Genomic DNA, 27029 nt, shown 5'->3' with positions numbered 1-27029 from the left:
TGGCATATCCTCAAAATGATCAAGGCTCCCTCTAAAAGGTATCTGATTTTCCACGAGAAATCCCACAACATCTATAAGAGCAGACACATAGTACCGGTTTCTATTTAGCTGGTCAGCATTGAGGATTGTGGAAATCTCCTAACCACAATCGATGCGCCTCTCGTTCTCCTTCTACCTCAAAACACAAGTTAAATGTTCCTTTGAAGTTGCGTGTTTGTGAAACCCCCTGCCTTTCTCAACGGCATGTTTCCAATTCCGGTAGCCTCGCACTGTGAAAGTAGAGTCCACTGGGCCGCGTGCGGTGTTAAACATCCCACATGGATAGCAGAATACTGCATCTGTCTGCACACTGTACTCCAGCCATTCATTAGTCTGGTACCACGAGGACACAAACGAGCAACTCTTGTTCTGCAACAGATGGCCAGGGTACCGCTGTAGAACAACATGATTCGGTCTCTCACTTCCAAGATCATCGGGAAGCGGCTTGTCAGTCACACCCGATCCCGAGGCCGCCGCCGAGCGTGGCAAGTCGGCTGTCTGCGCTGGGGCTACACTGCAGGGCTGACGTTGCTGGCTTGGCCAGGTTCTGTCGGTATTTCATCGACATGATCGTCTTTTCCTCCTCCAACTCCTCCCACAACATGTCTTTCATCATCTTCTTCATTTTCGTCGCTTGCATTTTTTCCTTTTCTGAGCCATTTTCGTATATCCATCATCCACGTCATTTTCTCCTGCTGCAAGCTCGTGCTCTGTGATTCGTCCCTTGTGACTCGCGAAATTTGACGGTTGACGGTTGTATTTATTAAATGATCCATGCACCAAAAACAGGTTTTATCTGCATAATTTCAAATGTAAGCACGATTGCAAACACACTTTTTTTTATCAAATTACTTTTGTAAGATGGAGGGTTTACGGGTTGTGAAGGTCATGTGGTGCACGTGCACTTCATCTTTAATAATTTAAATTTATGTCTTTTCCTTTATCATATTATGACTATATTACATTTATACCTAACTTACAACCAATCAGGTAACCTGCTCAATAGGGTCTCCATATCGAATACGCTGATTGGCTATTCCTTAAAACTAAATGATCCACGATAAATACAGTATAACCACCCACAACATCGACATTCGACACGAGGTCTTGGCTGCTGGCGTTGGTGCTTGTGTTATTATCTTTTATCTTGTGGTCTTGGACTGTATCGTCTTGCCAATTGCTTTTGGAGATGCGCTGACAAGCGCACACTTATCTCTTGACTGTTATTCAAAGAAGGATATTATTAAAGAACAGTTTATCCAAGAAGGCCTTATTATTCACCACGTTGAACATCTGGAATAAGGGTTTTAGTTCACACAGGTGAACTCTTAAACAGCAAGTTCACAGTGGGCGCTCGTCCTTAAACACTAAGTTGTTCACAGGGTGCAACAGGGCATAAATGGGTGGCGTACAAGTGGGGGGGGGGGCGCCAGATGCGCCATTGTACCCAAATGCCCCCCCCTAGCGACGGGCCTGGATATATATATATATATAGAGATATATAGATATATAGAGTTATAGATATATAAACATATTTTACATTGCCGAGGCTCGTATAAGAGCTGACACACAGAACATATAATAAGGAGGGAAGCACAAAATAGTGGGAAACAGACATTAGGATATCTGTGGAAGGGAGAAGGATGGGGAGGGGTACATGGATAAATAAGATGGACACTCCAGGAACTTTCAGGAAGGAAATTAGGGAATTTGAAGGAGATGGGTTTGGGGTGGATTAACAGGGCTAGAAAAGATCATGGTTTTGGATGGGGGTGAACAGCTGTTTCAAAGACCTGGAGGGAAGAGGGGATTGAAAAGAGCGTGGGACTTTGTTCCAAATGCAGGAAAAATCGAGGAATGAAAAAATGAAGGTGAGAAGTGATTCTTGATTTTGGTAGTTTTACCAGAAGGGTAGTGGTGGACCTTGAATGCCCTGTGGAAATATGGAGGGGACAGAATGCAGTTAGAGTTGGGGGGGGTAAGGCTGGAAAGGAGATGGTTGAAGACAGAAAGACTCCCGATCTGCCTGCGGTGAGAGAGTGAAAGACCCAAAGACTCAGCCTCATCGCAGGAGATACCAATGATCTGAAATGCCTTGGTTTCCACAGCGTGGAGGTGAGATGTGGGAGCACCAGCCCAGATAGGAGACCTGTACTCCATCAGGCTGCGGATGGAAGCTTTGTACGTGGTCAGAAGCTCAGGTGTGCCAAGGAAAAAACTTTGCACGACAGAGGATGCCAAGTCAGTGACTGTAGGCTTTGGAGGTCAGCATGGAAATGTGGCTTTCCCAGAAAAGATCATAGCAGATCGTGAGACCCAGAAGCTGGAATGAAAGGACTTCTTCAAGAGGATTGTTGAGAAAATAGATGGGGGGGGGGGGTTCCAGACGGTCCTTTCGGAGAGACAGTGTGTGAGATTTGTCAGGATTGAAAGACATGTTCCAAGTGTTGGACCAGCTTGTGATTTTTATCCAGATCTGCAGAGAGTGAAGAGGTTGCTGCTTGCTGATCTGAGGGATGACAGATGGTATGGCAGAGGGTGAAGTCATCAGCAAAGAGATGAAGAGTATTTTCCAGAGTTGAAGAGATCATTGATGAAAACCAGAAGAAGCACAGGGCCCAGAACACTACCTTGAGGAACTTCAGCCTGGACAGAAAAAGGGGATGAGAGAATTCCATAAAGTGCTACACATTGACTGTGACAGGAGAGGAAGTCTGAGCTATGAGTAGAGATTGTTGATTGCATTGGATACCATAGGAAGAGTTTGGTGAGCAGGGCGGGGTACCAGACCGTGACAAAAAGCACGCGATATGTCTTGAGAGATGGCACAGATCTCATGTCTGGCATTGATGACCTCCATCCATTGTTGGAAAAGCAGGAGCAGTAAGTCCAGGGTAGAGTGACCTGGTCTGAATCCAAATTGATGATCAGAAATCTGGCCATTGGAGAAGAGATGATGGATTCCATAACCTTGCTGATGATTGGGAGAAAGCTGATTGATCTTGTTGTTGCAGGGATCTTTTTGCACCTTTTTATGCAGAGCGGAAATGTTTGCTGATTTCCAAGCAGATGACAGATGATCTGGAGTAAATGAGAAGGTGAATAGAACAGAGAGAGAGTGAGCAAGAGCAGCAGAGCAGGTTTTAAGGACACGCGGGCTGATGCCGTCTGCACCAGTTGCAGAATCAGTCGAGATTTGACAGCAAAATCTCCATTCTGTCAGGAGAAAACGACAGAGTCCAGGAACAGCTGGGTGCCACTGGGTAAGGTGGATACAGAAAGCAATAGGTTTGGGACAAAATATTTAGAAGCAAACACAGAGTTTAGGCATTCAGCCTTTTTACGAGCAGTGTCAGCAGTTCAGCCATTTGAGGTAAGGGAGGGAATGGAGGGGGAACATACATCAGAAACAGACTTAACTTGATGCCACCAGGATTTGGAGGAAGAAGAGAGGTTTGTGAGTTCAGACTTGAGATCAGAAAGATGTTGTTTTCTGGCTCTCCTGAGGGTCGACACTTTTTCTGAGCTCTGTGGAAGAAACTGAGATTGCCTTCATTAGGATTTGCCTTCCATGAGGTGAAGGCAAGTTGTTTTCGAACAACTGCCTCACCACAAGCTTCAGTTTACCATGGGCAGGAGGAAGGGTGGGACAACTGAAGATGAGGAGGGATCAATCTGTGTATTTGAGAGAGAGAGAGCTAATTTCTTTGAAAGAATTCCCAGGATGAGTTGATGGTAGAGATCGGAGACCAGTCTGGAAGTTTGGCTGCTTGAAGTCCCAGACAGTCGGCCTGAGTGAAATGCCAGACTCGACGGCACTGAGGTGGTTCTCTAAAAACAGCCAGAGATATGTTTACTTTGACAAGCATGGTCAGATGAACCGATATGGAGTTGAGGAAGAACAGTAGATATTTTCATGAAAATTGGCCAAAATCAGGTCCAGAAGAGATGGAGTACCATTGGTTGAGATCCAGGTCGGGAAATTGACATTGTTTCAGTCCCAATGAGTCGCAGAAGTCTTACTGAAGTGCCATGGCAGGTGAGGGAGGTACCTATTACACCCAGCCAACTGGCATGGTGACGATTTAAGTCACCACATATGAGGAAGAGAGAGTTGGTATGAGAGGATAGAAGTTCGTCCACGTTTTCAGCGAGCGAGGTCTAAATGGAGTCTACAAAAAAAAAAAGAAGTCAACTGACTACATCCAGATCAGGACTTTAACTGTACCGCTTTCGACTGTGGGGTACTCTGCAAGTGGCCTCAGCATTCAAGTAAGCACTCCAATGGAACGCCTGGCTTGGCAAGCGATTACCAATTACTGTCGATAAACCCATGCACCCGGAAACATCCAAGCAATGTCCGAATTGGACAAATGAGTACTTTTTTCTTTTTTTAAAAGCAGTTGGAACTGCTGCAAAGTTCAATTCTGGAGCTGAAATTTTGTAATTTGGCTGAGTTTAAGAGATACTCGAGGTTGTGGCATGTGCAGAAATGAAATAAAGCCAGGAATGCTGACATCTTCAGGCATTTTTAAGCATTGCAATGTATCCAGTGATTTGTAGGTATCGATATAATATGAGTGAGGAGAGTGGAAAAAAAAACGAAAAAAAAAACTATTGTTCAGAAATCGTTGCAGCCTGTTCCAAGTCAAGGCATGGTTGACCAGGCCAAAAAACATGACGGCTTCAGACGCCAGCAAGGTTCCCCAGAATACGCCTTAAGATCCCCCATAGAGAGCGAGGTGGCTGAAGATGCGCCTGATGAAGAATATGATTAAATAAGGCCGTTATCTTCAAAAGAGGTGTTTTAATTAACCCAAACACACAATTTTCACTCTTGCACTTCCTTGGGGTTCCCTTGGTATGCATGCAAAGTTTCAGGCTGCTAGGTTTCATGGTTTTGGAGTTGTGGAGGGCACGTGCACACGCGCACACACACACACACACACACACACACACACACACCATTGAGGGAGCTGGGTTCCCCATGTAAACGACCCTCACAATTTACTGGATGTCGTCATTGGCATCCAGATCGGGAAAAATAGAGTTAAACAAGTCTTCATAATAAGAAGGTAGGAATTACACCACAACTCAACAATGCGACAATAAGGATGAAATGATTAGATTTTGGTGAAGGTCCAGATACTATAATTTTAAAAGTGATTCTTCACCATTGAGAGATGGAGACAAAAACGATATACAGTAAACCCTCAAATATTGCAGGTTCTCATATCACGCATTTCTACCAATCGCAGGCAACCTATTCCGATTTCTTTATTGCGGAATTTCATTTCGACCAATCGTGGTTTTTGAGCCGAGACGAGTCATCGTTTGTGTCCCGTGCATGTACAATTATCTCCCATTATGAGTCGTATCTCACGCACCGTTTTTAATGAGCCCAAACGTAAAGCGATGGACAAGTTTGTTGTACCAAAAAGCAGAGAAAGGTTGCGATCGGCTAAAAGACCGAGTTGTTACATCAGTTGGCTTGAGGTGAAAACACGACATCTGTGGGCCGCCATTACGGGGTAAAGGATTGGAGTTGGAACCTTCCCCATTGTACTCTTCCTCATTCCCAAAGCTTCATTTTCCAACTCCGTATTCGAACCTCGTTCCCAAACCCTTATTTTCTGAGACCTGCACTGGAACCCCCATTCCAATGCTTTATTCTCAAACATACATTCACACCCACAGCTCACGAAACAAATTGAGGCAAAGGTATTGTTACGTTTGAGGGGGGGGGGGGTATGCATTCAAAGGGTAATTAGGATGTTTAATTAGGTATGCCATGCTGTTCGAGTTTACCAGGATCTCGATGTAATAAGTAGCAATTCAGTGGTGATAAGTTGTCTAATAAATGTTCATTTCTTCAAGGGGGAAAATGATAATTGTCACGTAATTAGATAGGGACACGGGATAGGGTAAGTGTGTCTGCGTAAACCCCTTTTAGTAGTCCCTGGAGGCTGGCCGTGACGTCACAGGACAGGGCTGCGGATGGCTCCGCCCCGTGATCACGATTGGCGGAAGGCGACGGCGGTGGGCCAATAAAACGGCTCAATTGGAAGTGACGAGGACGGGAGGATAAAAAGGTTCTGTTCGGGGTCGAAAAAGAAGAGGAAGAAGATCGGGTCAAAAAGATCGTGTTTTTTTGGTGTGGAGGCTGTTGCGCGGGAAGCGTACTTGTTGTTGTGCTGATTCGATCGTGTTCTTCATCGTGTCTTGGAGCCTTGCTGAGCCTCGTGCCTCACCTTGGTTGGCTCTGGGGTTCTGCTGACTCGGAGTACGGGGTCGAACGGCAGGCGGACCTGCCTCCCTCTCCTGCTCGCAATTTAGCGCCAGAACTGGTTCCCTGGCGGCTGTGAGCGGACTTGGGCCAGGACCAGGAGGTCGACAGCACCACGGTTTCTCCTGACCCCCCTGACGAGAGCAAGGCCAGCTCGTCCGACGCTGATCCAGGGACAGTTGCGTCCACACCACGGTCCAGCCTGATCACCAGAAGTAGCTACGTTGTGTGTGTGTGTGTGTGTGTGTGTGTGTGTGTGTGTGTGTGTGTGTGTGTGTATGTGTGTGTGTGTGTGTGTGTGTGTGTGTGTGTGTCAGTGTGTGTGCATGTGTGTGTGTGTGAGTGGGCGTGTGTGTGTGTGTGTGTGTGTGTGTGTGTGTGTGTGTGTGTGTGTGTGTGTGTGTGTGTGTGTGTGTGTGTGTGTGTGTGTGTGTGTGTACTTGGCGCCTTAGAGGGTTTGAGATCTGGATATTCATTGGAATTGTCTGTGTTTTCCCCACGCCCGATCCCACACCATCCCGTCGAATCACCCCGGATCCCTCTTCTTGCCGAGTTTTATTATTTCTGGTTAATAATAAAAACAAATAAACACCATCAACTCAGTGAAAAGTGACTCGTGCCACCTTCCTCGTCCCGTTTGCGGTAGAGCGATTAGAACCGCCATGTTTGGGTTATAAATAAATAAACCGCCTCCATCGTTTCGGCTCATTCTACGTTGGCGGGACTGTTCAAGTCCCGTGGACGTCACATTGGTGTCAAGGTGTTGGATGTTCGAACCCCTCCAAATTATATTTGGTATCAGGAGAATATACCAAGATTAAAATCTCGCCACAAATTGGAATATAAAATCACGACAGGAAAGCGCGCGAGCGCGGGAAAATTTTGGCGGGATTTTTCAAATTTCAATTAATTGGTGGCAAACGGGACTTCTGCACCATGGCGGATGTGCAGATGTTTGAGGAGGAAGGCCACGTGTCTGGCAGCGAGTCGGGGGAAGAAGGGAGAGACGTGGGTAGGGTTGGAACCTCCCCCATTCCGAGCTTGGACCGTGCTTCATTGCCCGTAACGGGGCCGGCAGCGCCGGAAACCGGCGCGATGTCGATCCAGACAATGTTGGAACGTTTAATAGGGGACATGACGGTACAAATGGCAAATCAATTTGTGACACAGAGGGCAGAAATGACGGCACAAATGGAAAATCAATTCGTGACACAGAGGGCAGAAATGACGGCACAAATGGCAAAAATGACGGCACAGGGGGCAGAAATGACAGATCAATTGGGGGTAATGGGGGTACAGTTGGGTGCACGGATTGATTTAATGAGGGATGAATTGGGGGAAAAGATGGAGAAAATGAAAACTGAGATGCAGGAGTGTGTGAATGTTAAATTGGGAGAAATACAAAGCAAATTTGAGGATAGATTGGAGGAAACAAAGGTAGAAATTACATTGGAGGGGGAAAATATACAAAAAAAATTGGTAGATAAAATTGATGCAATGAACATTCGGGTTGATAAAGTGGATGAAAGCCTGGAACGTCATCGTGCCTGTGTGAATGCTCGTATGCAGCTGCAAATAGAAGAGTGGGGAGAGCTGAGGAAGCAAGGGATGAATTTGGCGGAGGAGGTAAAAGGATTGAAGGCTCGTTTGGACGAACAAGATAAAGTCTTGGATAAAGGCCTGGTAGAGCCGTCTTTTGTAAGTAGAGTGTCCGGGTTGGTTGAGGAGCAGCTACAAACTCGCGACGGAGCCTTGGAGGAGGTTGTGCGGGCCCAGAAGATCCTGCGGGAAGAGGTGAATCGGTCCATTCAACGTTTGGAACAGGAGGCAAAATTGACCCATGAGACCCTCACCACAAAACATCTTTGGCCACAGTGGGCTCCGAAATTGGATACGCAGCCACAAGAGTGTTTGATCCCTGTGCTGGATTCGGACAAGGGAGAAACTGAGAAGCGGGCCACCGTAAAAGTGATCCCCCTGGTAAATTTTGACGGATCAGGGAGCCTTGAAGCTTTTCTGACGCAATTTGAGTGTATTTCCCGACTAAACGGGTGGAATGATCGGGAACGTACAGGGAATTTGGTGGCAACGTTGCGGGGACCAGCCGCAGATGTGTTAAACGTGATCGCGGAGGGGATGTTGACCAGCTCCCACATTTGCGAGGCGTTGAGCCGTCGGTTTGGGTTCGCGGCAAACTGTGATCTGGTGCGGGCCCAGCTCCAGCACCGCAGATTAAAGCCGGGTGAGACAGTGCAGGAGCTGGCACAGGATATTTACCAATCAGTCAGGATCGCGTATCGGGACCTAACAGTGGAGGCATGGGACAGACTGGCACTCAAGAAATTTTCAGCTGCTCTTCCTGACCCTGAGGTCCGAGCGCTAGTGGAGCTACAGGATCCACCCACCGTGCACCGAGCGGCCGAGTGCGCGGCCAGGCTGGCCTCGTGGAGTCGGCCGGGTCGGATGCCCGAGAGGCCATCGGTGACGATCCTACAAGCGGAGATCCAGGATCAGGGAGGGGGGTTGGGAGAAATTGGCATTACCCAAATGTTTCAGGAAAATTGCCAGAAACTGTCAAGTTTGATAAAGGGTAATCCGGTAGTTAGTGCGCCAAAGTGGCAGGGTCCAGCCCAGCCAATAGAGCAATTCGATTATGGCCGAGGGGGTCCGGAACCGGAAGAGACATTTCACCGATACTCACGGGGGCCTTTTATGGGGAGTTGTTTCCGGTGCGGGCGAAGAGGACACATGCAACGATATTGCCGGTACCCGGCGATGGAGGGACCCTCCAATAGACTTTTAGACTCGGAGAGGGTGAATCCTCCTGCTGAACCGCCAGGTCTATCCGAGATGCCCTTTCATAGGTCGGGTCTGGAGATCACTGTCGGGGGTCGGGAAAACTAGATTGGGCTGAGCATAAAGGGCCATGCTCGGCTGCTGAGATTGTGGCGATGTGCCCTCCTTTGGTGGAAAAAATGAATTGTGGGAAAATTGGCATGGGTTTGTAAGTTCTGCTGGGTTTTAGAGTGACAATCGGGACAGTGGGTAATTGGTAACAAAGCGGGCACAAGTGGCTGTCCAATGGCTGGTGCATGGATCGGGTGAGAAGTGCTGTGTGAGTTGTTTTAAGTTAAGAAGTGAAATGTATGGTGCACACATTGATTTTTTTTATTGGACATGGTGTGGTAACAGGGAAGGTCATGGTCGGCGAAGTGTTAGAAATGCAGGTGTCACATGTAAGGCCGATGGGGTGGGGGAGTCATGTGGGTTTTGTGGGTGGGGATGATGTGCTTGTCCACAGGGATTGCTGAAGCTCACGGTGAGCGTGAATTGCGACTCCCTTCACGGAGATTCACCACCTGGTGGCTAATGGTGACAGTGTCTGGAGGCAACTGGGAGAGGGTCTGGTTGGGCGACCAAGGCGGGTAGGACCTTGGCGACCCAGGAAGGCCAGAGGAGCCAGTGAGACCCCTTCCAGAGTGTTGTATGGGATTAGAGCTGATGGCTACCAGGGGGGAGGGAATCAAAGGGAGCGGGGCAGAGAAATGTCCGGGTTGGATTAAAGCTTACCTGTGGGCATGGTTGCACCTGAGATGCCCCCATCATCTTGTGGTAACCCACCCCACGGCCACGACGGGATTCAGCCTGCATGATTAAAATGAGGACCATGACCTAGAAATGTGATGATGACCATGGTGTGAGTGTTGTGAAGATGTGCGAGTCCCACTCAATCCCGCACAACTTGACATGTGCAGCAAGGGCATGATGGCCGCATAATTTTGGGGCAAGCAAATTTGAAAATTGGCTCCCCAGGTAACGCTGGGTCTATAAGCATCCACTGGGGGAGGCGGTCAAGTGTAAATATCCTGTGAATAGTGTCGTTAAGGCTTAGAGTAGGAATGTAAAGTATAAGTGTTGTGTTTTTGTGGAACCTTTTGTTTCCCCTCCCCAGATCACTGGAAGAGTGCTGGGCAAGAGCGATGATCCAGAAGATGGAGTGCAACTTCGCTCAGTGCTATCATGTGATAAAATAAAATAAAATAAAATAAAATAAAATAAAATAAAAAAAAACGAATGATTGTTTAGGTGAGGATAAGGCCATAAGGGGGTAGTACATTAAGCAGGATAGGTAAGTTAGCTGCGACTCGCTGCCCATTGCCCCTCCTACTTTATTTCGTTAGGTTAATTAGGTGTGAGTCAGTAAGTGTTAAGGCTGGTACGGTAGCGCCTGTGATATACCTTGCAGGAGCTGCAGTACCAGAGGAGGGGGCAGTGTTACGTTTGAGGGGGGGGGGTATGCATTCAAAGGGTAATTAGGATGTTTAATTAGGTATGCCATGCTGTTCGAGTTTACCAGGAACTCGATGTAATAAGTAGCAATTCAGTGGTGATAAGTTGTCTAGTAAATGTTCATTTCTTCAAGGGGGAAATGATAATTGTCACGTAATTAGATAGGGACACGGGATAGGGTAAGTGTGTCTGCGTAAACCCCTTTTAGTAGTCCCTGGAGGCTGGCCGTGACGTCACAGGACAGGGCTGCGGATGGCTCCGCCCCGTGATCACGATTGGCGGAAGGCGACGGCGGTGGGCCAATAAAACGGCTCGATTGGAAGTGACGAGGACGGTAGGATAAAAAGGTTCTGTTCGGGGTCGAAAAAGAAGAGGAAGAAGATCGGGACAAAAAGATCGTGTTTTTTTGGTGTGGAGGCTGTTGCGCGGGAAGCGTACTTGTTGTTGTGCTGATTCCATCGTGTTCTTCATTGTGTCTTGGAGCCTTGCTGAGCCTCGTGCCTCACCTTGGTTGGCTCTGGGGTTCTGCTGACTCGGAGTACGGGGTCGAACGGCGGGCGGACCTGCCTCCCTCTCCTGCTCGCAATTTGGCGCCAGAACTGGTTCCCTGGCGGCTGTGAGCGGACTTGGGCCAGGACCAGGAGGTCGACAGCACCACGGTTTCTCCTGACCCCCCTGACGAGAGCAAGGCCAGCTCGTCCGACGCTGATCCAGGGACAGTTGCGTCCACACCACGGTCCAGCCTGATCACCAGAAGTAGCTACGTTTTGTGTGTGTGTGTGTGTGTGTGTGTGTGTGTGTGTGTGTGTGTGTGTGTGTGTGTGTGTGTGTGTGTGTGTGTGTGTGTGTGTGTACTTGGCGCCTTAGAGGGTTTGAGATCTGGATATTCATTGGAATTGTCTGTGTTTTCCCCACGCCCGATCCCACACCATCCCGTCGAATCGCCCCGGATCCCTCTTCTTGCCGAGTTTTATTATTTCTGGTTAATAATAAAAACAAATAAACATCATCAACTCAGTGAAAAGTGACTCGTGCCACCTTCCTCATCCCGTTTGCGGTAGAGCGATTAGAACCGCCATGTTTGGGTTATAAATAAATAAACCGCCTCCATCGTTTCAGCTCATTCTACGTTGGCGGAACTGTTCAAGTCCCGTGGACGTCACAGTATTTATGTTGGAGCAGCTTTTTAAAACCGATGAGACAGGATTATTCCAGAAGAGGATGCTGTATCTTGTACCTTCCTCTTCAAGCAGGAAAGGCTCAGAGTTGAAAGTAAGGTGGTTAAGGATCGCGTTACCCTTCCTTTATATGGCAATGCTGCAGTCGAATTCATCATTAAGCTAATATTGCTTTTCTGATCGCTGAATCGCCTTCCCCGCTCATCCCCCCCCACCCCCTAACAGCATCATACCAAGCTCAGTCTTGTGTTTTCTATTTACAGCAGTGTACAATGCGAGTATGTAATGTTATTACCCTCACCCACCTCACTGTTTTTTTAATACATTTAAAACATAAAACTTATGTGTTTTTTGTTTAATTTACACCTCATTATTGTATTTGCATGCTTGTTTCAATGGTATTGTGTTTTTCTGCAGCCATCAATCTTCCTCCATCTATACTTTCTTGAAGCCCAGGAACCAAAACACCCTTTTCCCATTGGTTCTTGGTTTCCAGGATCGCAGTTTTTACTGTCGTGGCATTTTCCAAGAACATAACCCCCATGATATTTGAGGGTTTCCTGTAGAGCATGATATCTCAAAAAGGTGTGGACGACTTTATGACAGAATAAGATGTACGAGTTGGGTTGGTGACAAGAACAAGCCAATTAGATTTTGGTTCAGGTCCGAATCCAAATCCAGATCCCGCCTATCAGTGAGATACAAAACGTAAACTGTTCAGCGTGGTGGAGGTATACACTCTACATGTATCCATGATCACTTTGAAAAGCATGTATTGTACTGATTAACAAAATAAAGGGGGTATACCTTTCACATCGGGTATTTTCTAGATTTGCAGTGATCTCACGTTACAACTGTCAACGTGGTTGTTAAAATGTGATTTTTTCCTGCAGTGCTCGAGACTTAATCAGAGATCTTGTCATATATTGATGCCAAGATGCACACAAACATTGATTCGTCTTGTTGCAATATACAGAATGTATACTATTTTCAGCAAATAATGCACAAAGTCCACCCACCCGGAGAGGGGGGGGGGGGTACTCACTATAAATATATGAAAAAGCCAAAAATAAATACCATTTGAAAACTGGTGTTTCCGCTGCTGCCAATTTCCAGCTGGTTCTTCAGAATGGACTGCGTACTGCCGATATGAAAGGTAACAAAATCCATGAGAAGGGTACCAACATCGATTGCCTTTAAGGATGACAAGTTAGCTTTCCCATGAGCATCAGAAGGCAAAAACAGCTACTGATCTTGGTAATTCAGAAAAAAGCTATTTATCCCTTGCTTGTGCCATGCCAAATTCCTTTCCAAAATGCTAAGTGCTAAAATATGCATCCATTGACCTTTTAAGTTGAGCAAACTGAATTTGAGCCTTGATGTAACAGATGGATTGTGAAAGATCATGTGAGCATAATTTAAAGGCCACAATTCTTCCTTCTACCCCCAACCCACCCACAGGATGCAAAAGTTTAGCCTGCACTGCAGTTTTAGATAACCAATAATATTTTTTCCAACTTTGCTGTGCAAATATCAAGTTGCTAGCAAAATTACTAGACTCAGCAGTGTAATGGTTAGAGCACGTCCACTCCAAGTCTGTGAGGTTGGCTGTTCGAACCCTGGCCAAGTCATCCCAAAGACTAAACAAAATGGTTTGTGATGCTTCCTTGCTTTATGCTCAGAATTTAAAACGATAGAGCACAGATAAACAACCATGGGTTGGCAGTCATAGCACAGGCTTTGATAGCCCTAATGGCTTTTTCCATTGAAGTTCCTCACAAGGGAACCAAGAAACATTCAGGCATAACTTGAAAGTGAATACTTGGCATACATCATCATGAAACTACATAGTATTAAACCATGTGAAAATAATAATAATAATTTAAACAAAGGCTGCAGTTTGTTTGTTTTTTAAGACAATGGGGAAAACAAATTTTAGCTCCAACTTATGTTTGGACAAAAAATATAATATTTGACATGGTGGTCAAATCTGCAACTGTCACCTTTTTGAAAAAAGGGCCGGAAATCTCTCGTTGTATCGAGTTCTTCGACGCAGTGTTCGATCAGACGGGAAGGGATAACCTTGGTCCAGCAGAACATTGTATGCCACAGAGCCACATGCACACCGCAGTTTAAGGGCCTTCTCCAAAGTTTCTTCTGACCATGTCACTGAAAAGTTAAATAATGAGGTTAAATATTGGTTCCGAAGACTGAAATCAAAATTACATTTACATTGACTATGCCATTTCAAATTCAAATTTGAGTTATAAAGCCATGCACAAAGATTCCCTTTTGTTGTTTTTGTTTTTTTTAACCACAGGAACATTCTAATTTGTGTGATTAATTACAAGTGGACTTTTGCACCAAACACAAGATGAGATGCTGTACGGATGACCTAAAATACAACACTCACGTCCTTTACTGCCTTTTGTTCTCTGCAGATAATCGAGTTGATCATGGTTAAACAGGGTGGATAAGTTCTTTGTAAACAACTCTTTCTCTTTCTGTAGCTTTGAGACTTTTTTCCGCAAAGATTCATTGGCACGTCTAACAGCAAGAACCTCATCAGATGCCTGTGCATGCTCCACAACCATGAGCTCATCTTGTTCTTGCAGCTCAGGCTCTTGACATTCAGAAGTCAGACTTCGAGTAGCACTGTTTTGATCAAATCGATCAGATTTGGGGGCTCTCGGTTCAAGTTGAGCTGCGACAGTGAAAAAAAAAAAAAATCAAAAAGTCAGAATGGTGAAATCCGTTTCAAGCAAACGATGCATACTTGGAAAAAGTTTGACAAAAACGTTAAAACCGGCATTTAAAAAGTGAATTCCTAAAGAATCCCATCCTACGATTAATTTGCAATTGGTCCCTGGCTTTGACACCAATAAAAATTTTTATTATGGACCTCAGGCATCAAAAAGCTACAGATATTGAACAAAGTTTCAAATGGAGTACGTTGCCGCCATTGGAGTACTTAAATTGCATCGGATGTGGCAATAAATGTGAAATGTTGCTCCCAGTTTGCCAGCTTGATGATAAAAGATACCGTTTACATTTTGCGCTGTCTCCATCCCTACCCAGTCTCGAATCCCATGCATGCACAGGCAACTTGCTAGTGATACGAAATCTCAAATGATAGGATTCTTTCAAACTATATACATCACCTGGGTCATCAGCATGTCTTTCAATGGGACTCTCTCCCCTTTCCCCAATAATTGTTTGAGAAGGAATACCAGGACCCGTATTGGGCTTTGCCGTTTTCTCGTCAACCCTCAGCATGACACGATTCCTGTCACAATGTACCTGAAGAGAGATAATCAATGGAAATCATTCTGAAATATTCGCTTCACATAACCATACTGAGCACACAACCATCATTTTCTCTGACTCATAAAAAAACAAAGCTGGTAATCTTGCTCAGCTTCGTTAAAGCATGTCATTTCTGGCTAAATTGAACTTAATTTGATCAATGTTGAGTACCAGTTGTCTCGTCTGGGTTTCACTTCTGATTGAACAGTGATCAGCATCATGCTGGTGTTTCACAGATGAAGCATTGCATCGACGAGTATGCCACACGTCAGTTTTATGAAGCCGGTCATCCCAACTGCTCCCACTAATTTGTGAACATTAAACTCCAATGGCACCGTTATGGGCTGTTACCCTCACCCAAATTCTAAATTCCTACCATAATCTCGAGAGACACTGAATTCGTGGCGTAGCTGCACCCTCAGAAGTGATACAAACATAGCTGCTCTGCTTACCGATGAATGAAAACACAATTTCGAAATGCTTCAAAAGATCCAGCTCAGCCTTCATAATGGACACTGATGAATAATGGAAGCAAGAGGTCCGTGAAACCATGCAGTCTCTGTTCATCAATCAAGAGCTTGAAAGCACTGTTCAAAGCCTAATTGAACACAAGCAATGAAGAGTCAACCCCCAACCTCCCATCCCCTTCCCTCACATTCTCCAGGATTTCAGAGAACTTCCAAGCATGGGGCCGTTGCTTACACAACGAAGTCAATTTGATGTGTGGCAAGACTTGTGGCCAAGCAGTAGTGAAGTTCTTAAAATCCAATTACAAGCATTTTCTGGAAAAGTTTCACACCAATTTTATGAGAAGTTAAAAGATCCTCCACTGCTCTGGACTTTTGTAATCAGAGAAAATGAAATTACAAGTTAATGGCAGTTTCGGATGGAGGAAGATTACTGCTGCATATTTCCAGGTGTTGACAAACTGATAGGTATCGGTCGCTTGAGGTGGGGGGCAAAAAAAAAAACAAAAAAAAAAAACACGTTCAATAAAGATCTACATCAAATACCCCATAATGTCAAAGTGGAATTCTTTTTATTTTATTTTAACAAAGTCATTAAAAATGAAAAGCTGAAATGTCCTGCGTCAATGTCTTCAACCCCTTTGCTATGACACTTCAAATTGAGTTCAGGTCCATCAAATTTCCTTTGATCATCCTTGAGATGACAGGAGTTCACCTGTGAATTGATTAGACATGATTTATAAAGAAACACACCTTTCTATATTCAGGAAGGTCCCACAGCTGACAGTGCATGTCAGAGCAGAAACTCCACTATGAAGTGCAAGGAACTGTCGGTAGAACTCTTGAGATGGAATTGTGAGGAGGTATATATCTCGGGAAGGGTATAAAACAATTTCTCAAGTGTTAAAAGTTCCCAAGAGCACAGTCAGCTCCATCATTATGAAATGGAAAGAATAGGGAACGACCCAGACTCTTCTTAGAGCTGGCCATCCGACCAAACTGTGCAATCGGGCAAGAAGGACCTTGGTCAGGGAGGTGACCAATAACCCAATGAACACTTTGACAGAACTATGGAGTTTGTTAGCTGAGATGGGAGAATCTGCTGGAAGCACTTCATAAATCCAGGCTTTATGGGAGAGTGACCAGACAGAAGCCACTCCTGAGAAAAAGGCACTTCACAGCATGCCTGAAGTTTGCAAAAAGGAACATGAAAGACTGAGCACATGAGGCAAAGATTCTGTGGTCTGATGAGACGTAAATTGAACTCTTTGGCCTGAATGCAAAGTGCTACGTCTGGTGGAAACCAAGCACAGCTCATCACCCATCTAACGCCATCCCTACCGTGAAGCATCGTGGTGGCAGCATCATGCAATGGGGATGCTTTTCAGCAGCAGGGACTTGGAGTTTTGGTGCGTAAGGATAGAGGAAACAATGAATGGAGCCAAATACAGGAACATCCTTGAGGAGAACCTGCTTCAGAGTGCAAAAGACATTAGACTGTGGCAAAGATTTACATTCCAACAGGACAATGACCCCAAGTGTACAGCCAAAGCAACACTGGAATGGCTTCAGAACAAGAACGTGAAAGTCCTTGAGTGGTTGAGCCAAAGCCCAGACTTGAATCCAATTGAGAATCTGTGGAAAGACTTGAAGATTCCTGTTTACCAACACTCCCATCCAACTTGACAGAAGCTTGAGCAAATCTGCAAGGAAGAATGGGAGAAAATCCTCAAATCCAGATGTACAAAGCTGATAGACATACCCAGGAAGACTCGAAACTGTAATCACTGCTGAAGGCGCTTCGAAGAAGTATTGACTCCGGGGGCTGCATACTTATGTGAATTAGATATTTATGCATTTCATTTTTAATATTTTTTTTTCATTTCTAAAAACATGTTTTCACTTTAACATTATGTGGTATTTTGTGTAGATTGGTGACAACATTTTTTAAAATGTGATCCATTTAAATTCAGGCTGGAACACAACAAAATGTGACAAAAGTCAAGGGTGGGTGGGGGGGTATGAATACTTTCTGAAGGTACTGTACCTTTAAACTCTTATCCAATTATTCGACAAATTACCATGTAATGCTTTGATGCAATTTCAAACCAAAAAAGAAAAACATTCTGGAGGATATCCCTTTGCCTCAGATGACAAGCTTCAAACAGGACAGCAATGAAAGCAACTACAGAAGCAATTGATATAATTCATTCAAGCCAGTTTGCATGCACTGTTCACAATATGATTGATTCATCACACTGATACCCATCAGTTATGTCACTCGTCACACGTCACGGTGGAATGTGATGCACACAGAATGCACGTCACAGTGCAAATGTGACAAACATCACAGCTGGTTGTATTTTCCAAAAGTTCACCAAGACTTATGACTGGTTGTAATATCTTTCATCTCATTCAGCATTATATAGGATACCTGGCTTATTTTATATCACGAGTAACGAAAAGATCAAAATACGAAAGCTAAGTTTATCCTGACTGAAAAAGGTAACCAAGTTATTTGGAAGAACTTCCTTGCAATTTTGCAGTTTCCAGACTCCCCCCCCCCATTTTTCAAGGATTCATCAATCCATATGTTTTGAGAGCAAAAACCTCATCGGATGGCTGTGACCGTTCCAAAACCTGTACGCCAGGCACCGGCTGCGAATTATCCTTCCCTTCAGGCTCTGACCACTCGGCAGTAGAACTTGGGGTCACACAGTACTGATGATCAAATAGTTTATGTCCAGACTTTGGTGGTATTGGCTTATGTTGAGCTCCGGCAGCAACACCTGAAACAAAAATGAGGTTGCATGAGAACAAGTTTTAAGCAAACAAAACACATTGAGCACACAATTAAAAAAAACAAATTCAATGTTTGTTATCTTACAAAACCAAACTGAACAGAACAAAAGGAAAAAGGATTGCCTCTGGATAATAAAACGATCCAGAAAGTAATTTCTGGATCGTTTCCGAGGCGCAACTCGCCTGGGTAATCAGAATTCCTTTTCTTCCGGCTCTCCTTTTTCTGAACGAACTTGTACAAAAACAGGCTGGGAAATGCATTGGGCTTCAGCTTTTTCCCATCAATATTCGGTTCAAATTGATTCGAGTCAAAATGGACCTGAAAAGACACAACCATGTGGAACATCTGCGTTGTAAAAGAATATGGCACAGGCAAAGAACATGGAACCATTTCAGATTCTCATATGATTGACCGATAGCAAGAGCCCCAGTTTTACTTTTAAGTTTGCAAGTCATCATAAATCTGTGCCAAGTTGAGACTTCTCATTTCATGTCAATTTACGAGGACAGTGAACCAATTTTAGCCAATTGAATGTTTCTTCCATTCAACATTTTTGTTTAATTACCTGTTTTCACCCCTGTTTGTCTGTCTGTGAGCATGATATCTCAAAGTTATGGATGAATCCAGACGAAACTTGGACGGGTTGGGTGTGTGACAAGGACGATTCGATTCATGTTGGTGCAGATCTCAGAATGTTTTCAGTGATTCTTCACAATTGAGAGATGAGGCGAAAAACTATATACTGTCAGACCCCACTATTCGCTATTTGTGGACTCCGCTATTTGCTATTCACGGACCCCTCATTTTCACAGGTCATAAAATGTGACCTGCTTCGACATTCACGTTTCGTGTATTTGCAGTTCATTTGTTTTTTTAAACACTTCCGGACTCGTCTCCTGTATCCACCTGGGAAAATGGAAATCAGCCAACATCACAGCATTACATAAAAAGGTACAAAAACGGATCACCTTGACTACAGCCCAATTAGCTGACTGTACTTCCAGTTATCAGCAAGGTCATGGAATCCATCATCACAGATGACATAAAATCATTCCTTTTCTCCAACAGCCTCATCTCAGATCATCAATTCGGATTCAGACCTGGTCACTCCACCTTGGACATGCTGCTTATACTCTTCCAACAATGGTGGAGGCCCTTGATATCAGACATGAGATCAGGGCTGTCTCTCTGGACATACCTCCAGCTTTTGAGACAATTTGGCATTCGGTCTTGCTCTCCAAACTGTCTGTCTATGGAATCCAAGGCCAATTCCACTCTTAGATTACCGACTTCCTCTGCTCTCAGTCAACATCTTTATCTCTTTGCCGATTATTCCACTCTCTGCCATAACATCTCTCATCCTTCTGACAGACAGGAAGCAGCCAGCCACTTCCCACTCCTCAGACCTTGACAACCACAAACTGGTCAAGCATAATATTGTTGCGGGGCCGGGCGTCGGCTGCGAGCACGACCACTAGATGGAGCAGTAGAGTCGGCTCGACTGATCACCCGAAATTTAGATCGTACCTTTTCGGAAAACTCCGAAAAAGTACGGGTCCCTTATCGGACCGTGAAGCGGCAATATTTCTGCCACGTGATACAGGGTTATTCGCCAATTTTCAAAATACCGAGAGACCACGTGGCGATTTATCGAGTCTCCACACCCTCGACGGCACCCGTACGGAACGAGCCGCTTAGCGTACTGGAACCGTGTGTGACCCGAGCGGTTTGATCACCGAGATCCGCCGGTCCCAAATATCCCGTTACAATGGCAACAGCCTGGCTAATTTCCCAACACGCAGCACGCTAAGCCAATGGAGGAAAGGACACGAACGAGCTGAAACATTTAACAATCGGGGTATTTATTCACAATAATAATTGGCGAACGAGGGACGCACGCAAGAGCAGAGTTAAACCGAATATTAGAAATGCACGTATATACAGCACGGTACTTATACAATTTCCTACACAACTGACTGGCAACACACACACACACACACACACACACACACACACACACACACACACACACACACACACACACACACACACACACACACACACACACACCCAAAATAATCGGACCAAATGGTCTTTATTGAGGCCTGTCTGGGACCTGATCGCCTCGTGCGGTCTTCAAGGACCAGGTCCTCGGGGCAGAACTGGACCCCCAGCATGATCCAGATGATCCAAATGCCCTCACGACCGGGCTCCATGCGAACGAAATCGACAGGGCGAAAGCTGGCAGGAGAAGACCCTCCGTTGCCCTGACCACTCCATGCACAGATGCTTTTCAACTCCACCACCTTGCGCGCAGATGTTCACTTCCTTGCCAGAACTCTCAGAACCCCAGAACGTGCAGACCGCGCCTCTAATTATACCCCCTATTCAGAGGGGGAGGGGGCGCCTCCTCGCGACCCTCCCTCTCTCACTGGCTGGTTTTGGCACGCAAATCGCTCTTCGTCTCTCTCACTAGCCAAAACGGGCGGCAAGCTCCTTGATTGGCCCGGGGGCGTGGTGACGTCACGTGGAGCCCTTTCCTCCTGTCACGCGATCTGATTGGCTGGGGCCGAACACTCTATCTGGCTCAGGCGGAGCCAGCCTGAGGTGCTGAGCTTCCTGGTTGGACAAGGAGCACACCCCTGCCCTTCTGGGCAGAGTCTCGATCTGAGGTGAAGGAAATCTCCACGCCCCGTACATGATTGAACACACGTAGACAATGGCGTCGAGCAGAGCGAGGGGCAGATGACGCTGGCGTTGATGGTGGTGTAAAAATAAACGAAAAGAAAACCTGACTATTAAAATAACTCCACAGCGCATGAACATTTAATTACCCATTAGACTCGGGTCGGGACCCTAACTGGCAACATGTACTTACCGATATAACTGGTCTATAGGACCTGTATGTTGTGTGCTCGTGGATTCCAGATTCGCAACAATATTACTTCTGTATCCATATTGTTCACCCTTTGCATTCTCCCTTACCTCTCAGTTACCTACATCCCTTGTTTATTAGTCTTCGTCTACTTCAGTGACCTTCACAATTTTTTAGAGGGGGGGGGCACTTTTGCCGATGAGACGTCAGTGTGAAAGCTGCCACACTGCCTGCAGGACTACTATTGTTGGCTACTGTTGGCCCCACTCTGATGTACTCTTCTTTGTTGTGGTAAACTCGGCTGCAATTGCATCATTGTTTGTTTGCTGACATCGCCTGATGTCGTTATGTTACTTTTATGCTTCGTGCTGAAACATTCATTTGAACCCACTGGGTCAATTTGATAGCATTTATGGTCGATTATGATGGGGTGTTTTCACATTTGTGTATTCGAATTATCGGCCGCACGTCAGGGGCCGCACTTTAAGCCACCAGTGGCTTGTACAATGAAGAACAGAGGTCTACTTTCTCCCTCTGCCCTACTGTTGTTGGTGCCCCCCTTTCTCCTGCTGTTCCCTTTGTTATGTTGTGGCCTGATTTGTTCTGTCGTCACTCTTCCACGAGCCTACACCATGTAAAAAAAAAAAAATTAAACAATGCACAAGCATTCACGAACCACAACATTCGTGTTATTTTTCAGGAACGTATCCCCCACGAATAGCAGGGTCCAACAGTATATAGCACACTATTCCAAAAAGTCGTGGATGTATTACGACAAAATTAGGTGGATGAGTGGATGAGGAGAACAAGCCAATTAGATTTTGGTCGGGTAATTTAGTGGATTACAAGGGCAATCTCGAAGGGTACTCGGTAGAGCACATACCTCCACCACACAACGCCTGATCCACGAGAAGATATCAGGCCCATTACATTTTTGAGATATCGTGCTATATCTCGATTTTGGTCCGATCTCTCAATGGTGAAGAATCACTGAGAAAATTAAATAATTACCGTATCCAGATTCGGATCCGGATCTTCACCAAAATCGAATCAATTAGTCCTTGCGACACACCCAACCTGTCCACCAAGTTTCATCCAGATCCGTCCACAAGTTTTTGATATATCCTGTATACAGACAGACAGACAAACAGAAAAAAGGGGTGAAAACATAACGTCCTTCACCTTCGGTGGTGGAGGTAACTTTGGTGGTTTGCCCTCATGAAGAACATCTCTGCTGGCATTCTAACTTCACCTCCCATGATCTTGTAAATTGTGATGATGTCACCTCTTCTACATCTATGGTGCATAGAGTGGAGACTTATGGCTTGGAGTCGATGTTCATAAGTTGCCGCACCCTCTCGATCTTGTCCCTGTCCATTTTATATCTCACATTCCAAAGGATATTGCATTCACCAAGGGGTGGTCTAACCAGGGTTGTGTGTACTATAGGGAGAATCTCTTTTGTCATGTTTGTAAATGTCCTTTTGATAATTCCATGTATCTGGTTTTCTTTAAGTGCAGCTGCTGAAACATGGTCTCGTGGAATTTGAGTTCTGAATCCATCACCAATCTCATCACCACCCCCCAAATCCTTCTCTTTTCACACTCATTTATATTTATAAACAGCATCCGTTGAAGACAAAGTCTTCGATATCCCCTGCCATCGTAAAAAAAAAAAAAATTTTAATCTGTAAATATCAAAAGGCACGAGTTCACTACTTGCTTGATATGTGTACCAAATTTCGTAAAGATATCTTCAGGGGATTTGTAGTTAAGCTCCGGAAACGAAATGTGACGGACGGACGGACGGAACCCATTTCTATATCCCCCGCCAACTTCATTGGTTGGCGGGGGATAGTAAAATAGTACAAGTCTGAAGACGACAATGGTTCACGAGCGGTATTTGACGATGTGGATTGTCTCATCCTTGACTTCTGAAACAATGTAATAATTTTTGACCAAGTTATAAAAACTAGTGCATGCCCGTACGTGCATGGCCATACATGCAAAAAAAAAATAAATAAATAAATAAATAAAAAAAACTTTCAAACCGCGTGCCAGAAACAACAACCACACAGGCCGTTCTTTCGCTCTCGCGTGCCTGTACGTACGTGGCCATACATATATATATATATATATATATATATATATATATATATATATATATATATATATATATATATATATAAAAAAACTTTCAAACCACGTGCCAGAAACAACAAACACGCAGGCCGTTCCTTCGCTCTCGCGTGCCCGTACGTGCAAAAAAAAAAAAAAAAAAAAAAAAAACTTTCAAACAAACACACAGGCCGTTCCTTTGCTCTCGTAAACAACGACTGGATTGGGGCATTGTGTTTATCTATAAATGCGCATAAGAAATCGAGAAATTATTCGAATACAGTAAGTCATCACTATCCAGAAGTAGTGCGTGCCCATACGGAATGTTCACATCGTTCCACGATTTATCGCTTTCATTGAAGTAACAACTGCTGTGATACTTACACAGAGAGAGTTAATTAAAATTCAAATTCAAATCAAGTTTACCTCCCTGTCTTTGCTAGCCATGACATTCGCTGCCATTGACCATTGCCACTCCTATGCCATGGTGAGGCGACCGGGTAGGATTTGTAGGAGACTTGAAAGTACAGTGTCATTAGGTATTCCATGTTCGAATTGTTTTAGTTTGAAAATAGTTTAAAAAAAAATAGTTTGCAAAGCATACCACCAAATTGAGATGTATTTCGTTGGCAAGCATGTTGAGTAGAGCTGAATTCCTTAACACTTCCAAAGGCCACAGCGTTTTGACAATTGGAAACAAAAAAAAGTTGTGCACTTTTTTTGATAAATTATTTTCGGAACAATTTTTCTTCAATAAATAATTAATAATAAAAATTGTCCACATGTACATTGTACACACCTTTACAGAAACAACATTGCTGAGGAAATGGCACTTCTTCTTTGTTTCCTCGTCCAAGGCAAAAATGCGGAGGCTGCTGGATATGCCAACGTTTTGATAAATTATTAGTTTTAATGGCCAATTATTCAATTAGCGCCAACGTATTTTGCGTTTTCGCAATTTCGTCGCAAGGAAAAACACAAAGAGAAGAGAAGAGAAAAAAAATAATTACTTCCCGGTTCGGAGCATACCAGCTCACTCTGATGTTACCAAAATTTATGCACCATCTAATATGAAAACGATCATAACTTGGGGCATTGTGTTTATCTAGAAATGCACATAAGAAATTGAGAAATTATTAGAATGTTAAACCACGAAGTCATCACTCTCCGGAAGTCCGTACGTTGTAACCCGTAATGGGGAACGCGGCTGAAGTTCCCTTCCCCCATCGGCCACGCCTACGCAGCAACGTGTCCTGTCATTGGTTGGTAAATAAATGGCCATAACTTGGGAAGCACTTGTCCGATTAATATCAAACCTTGAAAAGGCACATCCTCAGGTCCCCAGCAATATATCTGGCAAGTTTCAATTAGATTGGACCAATGGTTGGCGAGAAACAGCGGTCACAGACACACACACACAGCTGGAATTATAGATAGATGATCAACATGATGTGGTACGAGTGACAGGTTATTAACTGAAAAATGTCGAAAACCCGGTTTCGTTCAACAACTTTCAAAATTTGACCTTTGCATAACCTTTAATGGTCACAAAACAATGTTGTGGACATTAAAATAAGGAAACAGGATACGTGCTATAGCTTATTGGAGTTAGTTCGTCGAAGAAGGTCAAAAATCCGGTTCGATTCCCACAACTTTGAAAATTTGACCTTGTGGCCTTTAAAGGTCAAAGGTCAAGGATTATGACCTTTGGTGTAAAACTTCCTCTGGAACATTCGAGGAACAATATAACGTCATATAGGCTATATGGCATTTCACACTCCTCATATTATTATCCATACTTTGATGAAATCAGCGTAAAAGCAAACTTGAAGGGGGCGCCACGGGCAAGGTGTTTGAGATAGAGCAAAATAGTTTCCAGACTTTCGGTGGGGAATGACCTCAAGATTATGCATAAAAAATATTGTCATCCTCGCTCTCAAAGTTTGGGCGGTCGTATGATTTTTTATGTCAAAATTCACAATTTTCTAAGTTTTTGACCTTATGACTTTGACCTTGGGACTAAAATGAAAAAAAAAAAATCGGACAACGACAAGTTTTAGATAATTCATTTTGCTATTCAAATACCGAAGAACCCATTCCATTCAGTAAATTCCCTCAGAGAAGATATATTTTTAATCCGACTACCCCCTAAAAATGGCTATTTTGGGGGCGTGGTTCCGCCCACAATGGGCGTGGCCACGCCCTCATCCAGGAACACACAACGAAACATCGATATCGAACACAAAACCAAGTTTCATCAAGATCGGATCAAAGTGCACGGAGTTATGCCCTGGACAGACAGACACGCAGACAGACAGACGGACACAACGAATATAGTGGTCACTCTGGCTGGCGCTCATGAACCAATTATACAGTCCGGAGCGAGGAGGAATACCGGGGCAGTTCCATTACCGATTGGCTTGTCGAACTCTCGCCAAAACGCTTAAGCACTTAAGCAAGCGGTCAAACGGAACGGACCGCTTGGCAAGCGAAAGCAACTGTATCGGTCATGGGATACACCTGAGGCTTCTCGTTTCCCGTGAGACATTTCGACTTTGAGTTATACAGAGAAGAGAAATTCGATGTGAAGTGATCACTCACTTCGCACAACCTCGCCGCTTTGGGATCGAAGTTCCTCCTCTTGATGGCGCACAGCCACCGCTTCCTCCGATCCACATTGCGGCTCCCTCGGGGCACGCCGTACAGCTTATAGCCTTGCTCGGCTCGATTGGAACAGCCAAAGGCACAACATCCCGTCATGCTGGACGCGACACCTGATAAAATTACTTCAGAATCATTGCACAAATTTCGTAACACTCCAGAGGACGCAGGTCAACGTGAAGAAAACGTGCTCATTGGATCGATAATGGACGCCCAACGGAGCACGTGATCTCGTTTCGACCAATCGGCGTTGCCGTTGTTGTTTTGAGTTGTGTTGATGTTTTGTAGATTTCAATTGCAACGAAAGTCGAGCGCCGAACTTATTGTGTTTCTTATTTTGACATTTTAGTTTTGAACAGCGTCTTGAGAGGTGCAATGTTCTCTGTACAACCAAAAGCCGAATGACATGTAAAAACAAAAGGACCCTCTCGATGATTGTGAAGTATTGAACTGCATGTAAGACTGGAAAGATTATGTGAGGTGCGAATTTGTCGCCACCGAGCGCCATCTTAGTAGGCCCAGTCGATGCTGATATATTTCGACTGGCGCGATAAATTCTCGGGAGATCTTGAATATTGAATGTTAATTTTGAGGTGAAAGTTAAAGTTGACGTGAACATTTTCTCACATAAACATAACGCAACGCCCGACGCGGTAAATCACGCACTGGGCTGAGCAATATGGCGGCGTGTGCGGTGGCGACACAATGGTGCGTGCAACGTGAATACCATAATCCTACTCTCATATGCAGTTCAATGGGACAGTCATCATTACCGGAAGCTCTGACGCGACCTCTGCTGCCATGGCCGAGATATATTGGATACAAAAAGACAGCATCGGAGCGGATTAATAAATCCATACACTGTGCGTTATGAATCTCCATAATTATGAATATGACAAAATATTAATGTATACTAAAATCAGAGCACATTAATATGTGGAAACCTATCAAGGGATAGCCATTCAATTCGATAACTGCGAGGAAAAAGGAAAATAAATAGACAGAA

At 44.7% G+C, this 27029-nt stretch overlaps 1 protein-coding gene across 7 annotated transcripts in view; it reads right to left on the bottom strand.

Annotated features, from left to right (window-relative positions):
- LOC147026552 (uncharacterized) overlaps window positions 1-27029 on the bottom strand; it is a 199110-nt gene that overhangs the window by 62329 nt on the left and 109752 nt on the right. For 3 of the 7 annotated variants that reach the window (XM_085882073.1, XM_085882074.1, XM_085882077.1), the window contains exons 3-8: window positions 18552-18687; window positions 18177-18355; window positions 14955-15093; window positions 14207-14497; window positions 13797-13962; window positions 12871-12934 (exon numbers count right to left, since the gene is read on the bottom strand). In XM_085882073.1, coding sequence (XP_085738199.1) covers window positions 12871-12934; window positions 13797-13962; window positions 14207-14497; window positions 14955-15093; window positions 18177-18355; window positions 18552-18687 — 975 coding nt within the window. Of the gene's footprint in view, window positions 1-12870; window positions 12935-13796; window positions 13963-14206; window positions 14498-14954; window positions 15094-18176; window positions 18356-18551; window positions 18688-25963; window positions 26427-27029 lie in introns of those variants that run through there. The other 4 variants (XM_085882075.1, XM_085882076.1, XM_085882072.1 and 1 more) reach the window with 4 other exon arrangements.

This window comes from Eptatretus burgeri, chromosome 5 (genome assembly GCF_056783735.1).
Source record: "Eptatretus burgeri isolate ZD-2024b chromosome 5, Ebu_testis_v1, whole genome shotgun sequence".
In the NCBI taxonomy this organism is placed as follows: Eukaryota; Metazoa; Chordata; class Myxini; order Myxiniformes; family Myxinidae; genus Eptatretus; species Eptatretus burgeri.
Note: the sequence above shows the minus strand (reverse complement) of the source record. Positions and strands in the feature narration are given on the sequence as shown.